Source organism: Nestor notabilis, unplaced genomic scaffold, assembly GCF_000696875.1.
Source record: "Nestor notabilis isolate BGI_N333 unplaced genomic scaffold, ASM69687v1 scaffold3905, whole genome shotgun sequence".
In the NCBI taxonomy this organism is placed as follows: domain Eukaryota; kingdom Metazoa; phylum Chordata; class Aves; order Psittaciformes; family Psittacidae; genus Nestor; species Nestor notabilis.
Window position 1 is genome coordinate 21,842 of NW_009927714.1, and position 13,208 is coordinate 35,049.

Below are 13,208 nucleotides of genomic sequence, written 5' to 3' on the forward strand. Positions count from 1 at the left end.
TTATTTCCCACCTTGTGTGACTGAGTGAAATACATGCTGCTGCAAGTGAGGTGGGGGCAACCTGTTACCAAAACAAGTTTTCGGTGCGGTTCTGTCACAGCCATTTGGGCTTTCTGACCTCCAGCCTTCCTCGGGAATGGGGGGTGCAGAGACTGTCCCTGAGTGTGTAATTGGTGTCTGACAGAGCTGCACTATTACAGAATGCTTGCTTATTTGTAAATGTAGAAGTGTCCAAATAACATAGAGCCTTGGCCCTTGCTTTTACTTCCCTTGCTGCACTTGAGAGAAAGCTTCCTAGAGGGTTCTTGTCCTCCTGGTGTAGCCAGCAGATCCAGCACAGGAACTTCTTTGGTGAGCATCTGCCATTGTCATGCTGTTGCACGCGGAAAAGTTTGTCACAGTCAGTGCAAATGAAAGAGGCAGAGGTACCTTATAGATGATGCACATATTAAGAAGTGATCCATACTATGGCAACACCTCAAAAGCCTCTTCAGATGGGTTTAAGTGTCAGAGCTTCACTCTTGTGGACATGAGCTCTATTCAGGCTACTTTTCCCAAGCATTTCTCAGTGCAGTTCATAAAATATAGCCTAGGATGCTCTTCACAGATGCTTTACAGCCAATTTTATATATACTTTATGAAGCTGTAACTAACATTGTCATTAGCATTAAAGAGCTCAGATAGTGGGTTTGCCCAATTTGAGAGGAGTTGCTTTTCATATGTGAAATCAACAAAGAGCAACTGTTCTAAACCAACCCATAAATTAGGATCTAATTGTGGGCTGGTACTGAGCTCTTTCTCCCCTAGATCGGTGGAATGATTGCCGTCAACCATAAATAATTGGAAAGCATAAATGTAATGTTATACTTTAAAGACACTTGAGCTATTGAAGAATCAATTTGTCAGGCAGTTTTATTTCCTTGCATATTTTAATGACTCGTGATCAAAATAGCAATAGTAGAACCACTTGCAAACTTATTTTCAGTGAAAAGGAAGTTAGTCTTGCCAAGAGAATGAGAGGTCACTGGCAGGAAGATAGTTTCTTCAGCTATATTTATGAGCTATAGTGTTTATCAAAAATGTGAATATACTTTCCATAGGACAGTATTTGCCAGTATTTACTTTCCTACCTTTTGTGAGAGACCATCTTTACTTTCTGGTTCGTATGGAGTTTAAACTTTCAGGTATGTTCCTGCTGGGCTTCAGGTATTAAATCCAGCCAGCTGTGGGCCTGAGCTTACAGGAATCCAGACAGTGAATTAGTGTCAGATGTACATTTTTAACCTTACTCACTGGGTGATGTTATCACTGAATTTGTGAAATTCTGCCACTAAGTATGGCTCATTTATGAAGCCCTGCAGGAAAACTGTGGCTCTTGACTTTTGTCTCTGTGTGGAGCAAGGGAAGTGATTCTCTGCTGGCCAGGATTTAAACAAGGGAGCCATTTGATGTCTGCTGTCACTGTCGCAGAGCTGCTCCTAAAGCATCCAGGCTCCAGGTGGTGGTTCTAGCACATGACCAAAGCAAGCAGGAGCACTGCTCTCCCGTCATCTGCAATTGTTTGTGATTTTGTTTCTGCTCTCCTTCAGCACAGTAGGTGACAAGAAAAATCAGTCTCTCCTGGCATACAACAAAGAAAAAGTGATTTCAGCTTAGTGCTTCCTGTCAACATAGCAGTCAATCAGGTCTCGTTTAAAGGAGAGCAGCGGGGTCAGCACAGCAGCCTGGCAGAAAACACTTGGCAGCTTCTTTGCATACCTGTCAGCAAATGCAGGATTCATCAGCATAAGCCTGACCTGCCTCATGTAGCATACAGTGTTGCTCTTTAGCAGTTGGTTTTGTTTTCTCTAATTCAGCTGGGTTTCTTTAAACAGTTAAGCAAAAATTTAAGGAGTGCTGCTTGATGTGACATATTAACTGTTTACAATCTGGAGTTGCAAGCAACAGACCATACGCTGGTTTCCTAGCAAGAGGAAAGCAGCCTGATGTTTGTATGGTAGCTCTTAGCTTTATTGATCTAGCATGGATTTTTTTGCTGAAGACTTTTAGTCTAAAAGACTTTAAATCCATTTAGTGATAGCAACCATCTATTCTAAAGCAAGGGAGGTTAAGCCTGATTACTAGACCTATCAGCTGTAAATTTTGGGACAATATTAGTAACGTATGCTAGATTAATTGGCCTTTTTTTCACCTCCATAGCTTTGCCCCACTTTCTTGTTTGAAAGGTTATTATCTTTCTTTTAAATAATAGTTCCTTGTTGTTCTTCATTTGCTTCAAAACTATGCAGTATTCTGTAGTTGGAAAGTGATAATGTGTGGTGTATTCCATGTTATGAAGACATCGATAGGTTGTTATATGGCTAGTACACACTGTGATAACTCTACTGTGTTTTTGTTAGGAGATCTTCATTAAGAATGATAATCTGCTCTAACATGCAGACAGGAGCTCATAAAGTTAACCTAATGGATTTACATTAAAATAACTGAGAGCTTTTAATTAGGCATTGTAATCTAAAGCACTGCTGTTCCACCCTAATATTATACTTCAAGATATATTGCAATTGGAAGATTTTTTTTTTTATGATCTAGTAATCTTGATGGATAACAATACAGTACTACTGTTTTGGGTCAAGTGCAAAGTACTGAAGTACTAAACAATGTAAAAGTGTTGTTTTACGTAAGGGTGGAAAGTGGTCTTATTTGAACTATATCCTGCCAGAAGAGATCCCCCAAGAATCTGTTTCCCTATAGAAAATATCATTTTACTGTATTGAATGTATCCATTTGCTGTGTAAAAAAGACTGGAATGCACTATTGGGCTAATCCTCATATTCACTGTCTTGCCATGTTAACGTAATCGTGATGTTACGTAGAAATGATACCTTTTCTAAAATACACACGAATTCATGAAATTTTATTGACCTATATTTAAAATCAGGCTGGGCTTTTTGTTTGGGTTCTGGCCATCAGAAATAACTACATGTCACCTTCATTCTAAATGTAGTTGTGTTGTGCACAAGTAAATAGAAAATGTATTTTCATGTATTTGTTCCACTTCAAAATTGTAAGACTTTGTATTCTAGCCAAGTATACAATTAAATTTTTTTTGTATTCCGAATGTCCCCCTCCAGTAGCTGAAGAATGAACATTAGACAGAGAAATTGAATCTTAATTGCACAGGATGGAAATTACAATTTTAGGGTATTGAACAGTTTTAGAAGAGCTGTTCTTCAGTATTGCATTAAAAGTCATCGTTTTGCGTTTTTAACTTTCTCTGTGGAAAGTATTTTAGCAGTTGTGTAGCTTGCGCACCAACTTTATTCCTACAGTGCATGCCAGCTTCACAGCTGTCTTCTCCTAATTCCAAAAACCCCTTCTGAAATTAGCTTTTGTCTTTGAATACTGAAACTAAAATTTGGCTGCCTCTTCTAACCATATATTCAGAATGAGGAAGCTTTGTTTCAGTGCAATTATCTTTAAATATTTCCTTTTGATTAATTCATTGAGGAAAACTGTATTGTGCCTTTTTGGAACACGAGCAGTATAACTAAAATTAAAACAGTGCATTTACTCATGTCTCATTTTTCTCAGCTAGCTAAAAAATGGAGACTAATACAGATACATATGTATTAATATCCTCAAACTATAGCTCTCAGTTCCTGAAGACACGGAAGCCAAAATTACTCCGGTTGTAATATTAGATATAATTACTGTGGCTAAATTAAAGAACTTGTAATATTTATAAGCCAGCATGGTGGTATCTTTCTACTGTAGCATTAGGGTAAAGAGGTTTTTCAGAGGCATAAACTAAACATAGAACCCAGCTTCCAAAACAGGTCAGACCTGGTAGTCTAGCTCCTCCTCTTTGTCATTTTTTCCTTAAATCTCTTCAAATTTAATTTAAGGTTTAAGGTTTGGGACTAATTGTGCCAGCATTTAAATGAGCTTAGTTCTCATCGTCATGTAAATAAATTCATATCCTAAAGAAAATACTGAGCAACCCTGATGTTTACCGATAGAAGTGTGTAAATGTAGCTTTAATTCTCCCCCCTCCCCCATTAGAAGTTTAAATTTTATTTTGGATTCCTCAATTGAAAATGTTGATGTTCACAGAGTAAGTGTTAGTCTCACGAGGGGAAAAGAGCGTGGAGCTGAGATTTTTGAAATAAAGCAATTATAATTTCACTTTGATTTAAAATTGGTTTTCTTCAAGGAACAGGAAAAAAACCCCAAACCATTCATATGGTAATGAAAAATTCTAAAATGCCATTCAGAACCATATTTTATATTGGCCTTTGTAAAAATTGATCATTAAAAGTATCTAAAATGTTTGCGCATGAATTCTAATTAGGTCTACTTACAGCATTTTGGTAAATGAGTGTTTATGGAAGTACTTTGTGTATAGCCACTATAAATCAATGTCCACATACTGTAAGACTGTGTGTTTCCTTGAGTGCTAAAGACTGCTTTTCAAAGAAAAAAAACCACAGTCAGTGCTGATGCTCAGTGTAACTGATCAATTTTCAGTGTACTACTGTTAATTTAAAAGTAAATCAAAAAGCTTTGCAACAGCACTGTCGTTTGGGGAATGATCTACCTGCTTGGTTAGAAACAACTCTTTTTGCATTGAGAGGCTAGGATATGTATAAGAAGCTTGGAATGAGGGAAGTTGAATTATACTTTGCTGATATCTCAGAAATAATATGCTTTATCCAGGGTTTCAGAGAAGAAAGGTATCGGCAATTGTAATCTTTGGTTTAGGGCACAGATAAGATGTGGGAAATCTTACTATTTAAGAGGGATGGTTTGAAAACTGTGTCTGAAAACAGAATTTAGACTACTTATGAACCTGGGTTGTGGCAAAGGCTTGTCCTCTTTAATTTTATCCAGTTCCATGGAGCCAAAGGCAAAAATGCATCTTTGGAGGGGGGAAAGCGAGCAAGTTCCTTAAAGGAGAGCTCACCATTAATGGTGTACTGCATGCAAATTTATTTTGGTATCAAGTAAAACTGAATTACACAGTGGCAAAAAGTAACTCGTCTTTTCATCAGTTTTCAGCAACAAGATTAGTATATGAAGCAAAGACAGCTTTTAATTTTTTGATGAATCATTTAGCAGTGTGTGCTGCCTGCCTGCTGCTAATATCTGTGATAATACTGTAGCTTATCTATCACAGGCATTAATTGCTACACTTGGTAGCAGTGGTAGGGGAAGTGGTATTTGGTTTAATAGTCCAAGAAAACCTGTCGAATTTTCCATCTCTGCACTTCATTTCCCCATCTTCTCAGATGAGGTGATACAGCTGAGGATTAATGTGGTGGTTTTCGTCTGTAAGGATGGGTGATGTGGACGTGATGTAAAGGAATGGGAGGAGCAGCTGGCCCACCAACAGGAGCAATGGGACCATTTCCCAGGCATGCAAGCTGGATTAAAAATGGTACCTTCACCCCTGCTTTGGGTGAAGGTACCATTTGGGTGAACACCTCTCTGAGCCCTCGGCAGAGAGCAGGCATTGGTGGGTGGTGCTGACGACGCTGGGAAAGGGATTACAGCAACAAGAAGTTTCCTAGACTGGGCCAGCAGCGTTTCCCTCAAACAGAGCAATCAGGAAACAGTAGCCCAGAGCATTTTTCCCATCTCTTGTTTAATCTTCATTTATGTCATAAACTGTTTATAGCAGTAGACCATTTCTCTCTGCTATGAAATAATTACCGTTTAGGTCTCACCAATAGCATACAGTTGGTTGGCTGTGTCTTCTGGAGGGAAGAATGTCCCTCCACTGCCCTGCACTGTCACCAGCAGCCTGGTGGGAGGTAGAGGCAGGTCCCTGGCCACAACACTGGGCTGCAGTGCTTCAGGCTTGCTCTTTTTACCCTGTTGCCTGAAACACTTTTTCAAATGCATCTTCATGTGTATGAGTTACTTCAGTTTCCAAAGAGACAATTCCTTGTTATCACAGGCATCAGTTACTTGATGGACAATTACCTTTGCTTTTGTTCATGAAAAAAATATCTCTGCTGCTCTTTCTCTGAGAGAGATACCTATAGGTAATTTCAGATTAAATCTGTGAAATGTTAATGTACTGATAACACTGAACAGTGCAAAATGTAATAAATTAGTCTTTATAGCAGAACTGGTATCTTGAGGGAAACCTAGAAGGCGCTTACGGTGTGGATAGAGCTCAGCCCATGCTCAGTATTAAGTAAGACTGGATTGTTGAGACCCAGTTGTTGAGACCTTTGTGGTTTTTGAGATGACATTTCCTGTCAGCAAAAATTCTCTTGATTATACCTGTCTCTTTAATGTCAAGAGTCACTATTCATTTTTAATTGACATGTGGCAGCTCTTCCAAGGCTGTGCGAAGTTAGCTTTGTGTGAAGATTTGACAATATAATAGGACATCAGGGCTGGATTTGATTGAAAATAATGAGAAGAAGAAACACTTGTATACTAAATGTGCTGTATAGTTAATCATATGGTAGTATACAATTAATTGTAATTAATGTAATCTACAATTAAATATTCTTATTATGTTTTTTCTTAAAGGAAAAAAAGTACTCCTTCACCCTTTGCTATTCCTTCCCCCCTAATTACTTGGTCCAGAATTGCAGTGTTTGTAGCACATCTTTGATGGTTGCATACACTTGGATCTGTTTCTCTTAGACCAAATGCATGCTACCTGAAATTGATTCTTGACATTGTTTATAGATATGATATGTGAATACATTAAACGCATGTCAAATTACACTTTTATTACATGTTTAAGGAAATGTAGGTATAAACTGACTGCCAATGACAGTTTGATATAAAATCTATTTAAAAATAGCAGTGCTCCTGGGTTGAATGAAGAGATGGATCAGGACAGACTCTGAAAAGCATGGTTCTTTGTAGCCAACATCTGAGCATGCGGGGGATTTTCAGTGCTAATGCACTGATGTTTCTTCATACCTCTCAACCCTCAGGGATCTGCCTTCCACAAAACTCAAATACATGCAGGGAATTTAGAAGCCTGTAGTTGAACATACCGGTTTGTCTGCGATGCAGTGCGTGGGATGAAAGCAGATGAGGGGCGTGCTGGTGTTGAACATAACGTAGATTTGAAACGACTTAATGCAGCACGTTGAAAGATGAAACTGGTTTTGTCTGTTTGGAACATTATTGGTAAAGGGCTATTCGTTTACATGTGTAATTGGCTGAATTCCAAATTGCAGGCAGGATTTGCTTTGTCTTCCTTTAATTTATGTGGTTTGGTTCTTCCCTCAGGTTTTCATGTGTTGCAGGATATAGGCAGAGAATGTTGGCAGCTCACAATAAACACAGACACAGACCATCTTAATTTTTTCCCAGCTATATATTCACTGGGGATGAGATTTCCTCCCATGGATGGGTTAAAGCTATGGCAGTAATTTTATATATGTGAGCCCTCGAACTATGAATTAAAAACCCTGTGCAGGCAGCTTGCAAGAGGGAGTTTCTTCAGCAATGACTACATATAAATAGGTGTCTGAAGAGAATTTATTTTCTTCTTACAACTCGTAAATATTTGGGGTTTGTTTTTTCTTTTGTGTAAGCTAGGAAACCTTCTCAGACTGGGCAGGGAGGGAGTGTGTAGCTAAGAAACAACAAGGAAAATACGGCTTCTTCTGCTTTCAGATGTTCCCCTTCCAGACAGGTGACGCCCTTCTAGAACCGAGTGTGCTGCTAGGACAGGAATCTGCCTGGGGCCATAGGCAGACCCCATGGACAGCCAGTGTTTGTACCCCTCTGGCCTGGAAGCAGATGAAACTTCACAGTTGTACCATTGCCACTGTGCTGGAGCTTGTTTCAGGCCAACACCCCTCAGTGTGTGCGGATGAAGTAGCTAAAACCATAAAAGTATAAACAAGCTAAGGTGACTTAGTAGCACAAATCTGAGTCAGTTCAGAATTGTCTCTGGGGTGGTTTTCTGGGGAAGGGTTTCCCGTTCCCCAGAACACCTCCTTGGTGCATCTCCTTCCTCACTTGTGTGCGTGGACATTGAGAGGTACCTAGTTAAGAAAGCAAAGCAATACCATTTACGTGCTAAATGTGGTTCCTCCGGGTCTCCTGTGACTAGAGGTGTGCTCTGAGCAAGCCAAGACTGGCCCCTGCCGCGCGATGATCTCCCGCTGGTACTTTGACGTGGCCGAAGGAAAGTGCGCGCCCTTCCTTTACGGCGGCTGCGGTGGGAACCGGAACAACTTTGACTCGGAGGAGTACTGCATGGCGGTCTGTGGCAGCGTCAGTAAGTGCCCCTCTTGCCTCTCCTGCTCCTGCCATGCAGGAGCGGGCCTGGGCTCACACTAACCCCCAGCCGCGGTCTGTCCGAAGCCTCTGCTCACCAGTAGATCCTCACTAGCCTCTCGCTAACCCAGCATGGTAGTGGGTGTCTTCTTGGTGCTGTAGGTGGGGGTTTGCAAGTAGGTAGCTAAAAGCTTAACACTTCCTTAGCCAAGGCCTTCGCACTCACCTTCTCTTAATTTTCTGTCAAAGCGTACTGACATTTTGTGTGTGTCTGTGTGGGCATGTGGAGTGCATGTGCAGGAAACGGCACAAATGTTAGATAAGCCTCAGGTAAGTTTAAAAATAGCTCAAGTTTTTTACAGTGTATTTTCATGTATTAACTCTGACCTTCTTTAATCAGAGCAATATTAAGCTCATTAAAATAACAGAATGTTCATTTCCAGATTATTTTTGGTTTCTTCATTTCAATTTGATTGAATACTTTGTGTGTGTTTGCAACAAGAAACGGAGAAATAAAATTGATTTTTTTTAGGTTTCCCTGAGGATGCATGTGGATGTGAATCGCCTCCCACTTACTTTAACACACCATATATTTTAATGATCATTTTCCCTGAAAAAAGAGGTTTGCACTGTCAATTTTGGTTTGAGAAGGATGGCTTTCTCCATCACAGAGCACTGAAGCTGATGAATCAGACGCTGAATTTATCAGCTGGGTTTTGGTTTGGGAGCCACTGGTACCACTCCCCTGCTATCTGCCTTCCCAGCATGTAACTCTTGAGAGAGTGTTGACTGCAATTTAGACCTGACACATGAAATAGTGAGTCCGTATCTCACTGCCCTGCCTGCTCACAGGGCATAGAGGAGCAGAACAGGAGCAGCATGTTGGGGCTCCTTTTGGCAAAATATTTTCCAGTCTATGCCTTAGAATGTTTGCAGTAAGTAGAAGGCATAAAAATGCAGACAGACACATGCAGAGCCCTAGCGAGGTGTACTGTGTGTGTGCTCGGCAAAGGAGCCAACCGGTATTTTATTGGAGCAGGAGTAGTCATCATGGAGGCAGAATTGCTGCTCTGGTGCTCCAGCTGCGTTTCATCTTGACATCTTTTTAAAGCTGTTCATTGCAAAGCTCCATGGAGGGATGTAGAGAAAAACTACCACAATGTGAGTAAGGAGGATATCTCCTAGATAGTTACCAGATTTTGCAACAAGACAGAAGACGTACTGAACAGAGGAAGGACTATGCAGTAGATTGGAGTGAGGTCTATAATATATTTGCTAAAAGAATGAAATTTTGAACCATTAAGTTCCTGTGGTAGGTGAGACATTGCCAGATGCAAAATGTGGTTTGTATCTGATTGTGTGCCCTATGACAGGCAAGAAAAAAGTGGGACTTTGTAGCAAGTTAAATTAGGGCAGTAGTAGAAGAAAAGAGAATTTTAAAGAAGAAATATTTGTGCCATGAAAAATGCAAGGTCTGTGATATTGACGAGCAGTTGATATTGTAGATGTGGAAGCAGGAAAGAAAAGTAAACTGAAAATAGCTGGCTGATGCAGATTGGAAGCATAGAAAAAGCACTGCAGTGAGAGAAATGTTAAACTATAAGCCTAGACAATGCACTTCAGCTCTTGTACATTTAGTTTCAGGTAGCCAAGATGAGGCTGTGTTTATTCTTTACTGTTACGGCCAACAGAGAATTTGTATAGGCCCTTTTTCAGTCACACGTGGGTGAGTATCGTGTAAGTGGTGATTGGATCCAGACAAGATGATGGCCGTCAAAACTAATAATGGAAAACAGCTGAGAAACTGAATGTTTTGCTGCTTTGCATCTGGAAGTAGTCTCATTTAGTAGGGGAAGAATGACAGGACTGAACATGATTTACTTGTGCAGAGGCACTTGCCTCGGTCTGTATGAGACAAATGAACGTCACCTACCTCTGATAGTACACCTCTTGTGACAGTAGCTGTTCCTTTTCCCAGAAACAGGGAAGAAAAAAAAAAGGCAGGAGGGGAGGCCCTTCATCCTTACATTTCATGTCCAGCAAGATAGGGCTAAATGAACAATTGGCCTTCTGTGCTGAGAATTTTACTTTTATGGTCAGTATAAGAGTTTCTAAAAGCTGCATATGCTGGTTCTCCTTGCAAAAAAGTCAGCCTTTTCACATACCTGGTAGGAATTAAGATTTATTACTGCCTTTGTCAGTGTTACTAAAACATATTTTTCTGAAGACTTGTAGCTCTTGACTCTTGCAAGTTTTGTTAAACATCCAGTTTTTACAGCATGCTTTGTCTCCTGCCCTTCAAGCTGAGCCATGAATGCATCTCTTTCGTCAAATTCTGCAGGGGGACTATATGTAGACTCAAAGATCTCCAAAGGTCATGCATCTTGCATACAGAGCTGTAGTTAATCACCCAGCACTTCAAATCTGAGAGTTTGATTTCTGGCTTTCATAGTGCTGCAGAGTTATTACACAGAGGGGAGAGTGTTGCTGACTAATAGAGCAGTCACATCACAAAACAGACTTCATGACTATAATACACAGTAAAACTTGGAGGGGTGAGATTCCGATTTGTCACTGATAATGCAATGGTGTTGCCTTTCATATACAGGTTGTAGGTGAAGTCATAGCACTGACTGCTTGTAATAGCAAGCCAACAGAATTTATTGTATTACACTTCCAATCAACCTAGTGATCTTTTTGCAGGAAGTACTCTGCTACAAGGGGTGACCTCAGCCATGATCTCTAAAAAGATTATTATGGATTGAATGAAAGTTGGAAATTAGATTGTCTTCTTTCTTCAGAGGTGTCTCTTGGCAGCAGCAGTTCTTCAGCTTGTGCTGTTTGGGAGGATAAATGATCTTCTCTCTTAAAACTGGCACTTCTCTTGCAGCGTGTGGAACTAGAAATTCTGAATTTGCTGTGTATCATATTGATTAGGATATTCAGATAAGCCCTGGAGATTCCTCTCTGTCATGGAAGTTTGTTTTGTTTCATTTTGGTTTTCCTTAGGTTCAGTTCAATAAAACAATGCCAAGAACATTATCATTTGTGTTATTTCCGTAGTTACCTTGGTTTACTTTGGGATTCACAATTTTTGGTCTGAGTCATTTTCTCTTTAAGGAAAATGGAGTTAGGTTGAATACTTGAGCTGCTTGGCTTCATCTGCACAACTGGTGGTGAGGAAAAGTAGAGCTGGTCTGTCTTTTAAAATAGATCTGCCAGAGGGCTTTTTCCTGTTTTGGGCTTGTTAATTTTTTTTCTTCAGTAGTTTCTCAAACATTGGCATCTATAGGGTACATTTTCCTAGCTACTTTAGTTATATTTTTGTTCCTGTATTTTTATTATATTTCAGTCTGTTCTGTGCTTTGGTCTATACACCTGTTATTTCTGTCCCTAAAACAACTTTGTTTTCTTTTGTTTTCATCTACTGTTTCGGTATCACCATGATGTTTCTCCTTACTCTTCATCATTTTGCTGAATAGAAATGGTAATGAAAATAAATTGAAGTGCTGGATACTATATATTTTAGCATTTCAGTGACATCTTGTCTTTGGTACTGATCGACTATTGCTGAAAGAGGTTTTTTTATCTGGCTGTAGTACAGACACCACCCTCAACCCAATCACACAGATGAAAAGAAAAACTGTGGAGAAGAGTTTCCATCTAGGCCACCCCTGTTCTGTCACCCTTCACCTTCAACTTAATCTTTCTATTTGATCTTTGTGCCTCCCCCCCCCCCTTCATGCTTATTTATTTACTCCATTCTTTATTCTTTTTCTCTCCAGTGTTCAACATTATTGTTGCTCCCTTGTGTGTTACTAAAAAAAAGTGAGCCTCTCTTAGGCAGGAGACAAGGTGAATGCTAAAAGCACGTCTTCCCTTTGTCTAGCTGTAGTTTGCCTTGCAGGAAAAACTAGTTAGATTTTACATAGAGTAATACAAAGTAGTGGATAGTGGTTGGGTTTCTTCTGAGTAGTTGGCAAAGGAAGAAAGGGTGGGTTGTGATTTTATTTTTCTCATAATGCATTGAAATTGGACTGAATCAAGACCTGAGGATGTTCTGTTGTCAGAAATACTCATATACTGTGAACGCTGAATACTAATATCCTGATCACATTGTCAACAGACAAGAAAAAAATCATGTTTTATTCTGCTTCCTTACTGAAGTCTCTTTGCCTTGATCTGAAAAGGTGGGTCTGTCCTGTCACTCTAAGCCTGAGACTGTCTACACTGTCACTGAATTTGGCCAGTGCTGTGAGGTCTGACAAAATTCTGTCTGTTGGGTAGGAGCTACTACTGTCAAATTTTTTCATTCATCACCCAGCTACATGGGAATTGAAATATAATTGCCCTAGAAGCAGAAAGCTCTAAGGATCTTGTTACTGATTCCTTCAGCCTGCCAGACCACATGCTCGCTCTCTATTGATTTTTAATAAGGATGTTCAATACTATCTACAGTTTCTATTCAGTATAAAGACTCAAACTTCTACTGTGTGACTGGTCATAATGACTCCTTTGCAATCATTAGGCTCTATCAGGCAGTTAATTGGGATTTAATGACCTTAGAATGGATACATATTGACAAGAATAAGCAGAAGATGATAAATTGATGTGTCCTGGTTTCGGATGGGGTAGTTAATTTTTTTTCTTAGTAGCTGGTGCAGTGCTGTGTTTTGGCTCTAGTCTGAGAACAATGCTAGTAACACACCAGTGTTTCAGTTGTGGCTAAGTAGCTCTTACCCTGATCAAGGACATTACAGTCTCATGCTTTGCCAGTGAGAGGGAGTACAAGAAGCCAGAAGGGAGCAGAGACAGGACACTGACCCAAACTGGCCAAAGGGGTATTCCATACCACAGCACGTCATGCCCAGTATATAAACTGGGGGGAGTTACCTGGAAGGGATCAATCACTGCTCAGGTTGGGCTGGGTATCAGTCGGCAGGTGG

General features: G+C 40.1%; 1 protein-coding gene across 1 annotated transcript in view; it reads left to right on the forward strand.

Moving 5' to 3' along the window:
- APP (amyloid beta (A4) precursor protein) overlaps window positions 1-13,208 on the forward strand; it is a gene marked incomplete at its 5' end in the record, with an annotated part of 112,571 nt that overhangs the window by 20,613 nt on the left and 78,750 nt on the right. The window contains one exon of the mRNA XM_010014159.1: window positions 8,096-8,263. Within this exon, the coding sequence (XP_010012461.1) occupies window positions 8,096-8,263 (168 nt within the window). The remainder of the gene's footprint in view (window positions 1-8,095; window positions 8,264-13,208) is intronic.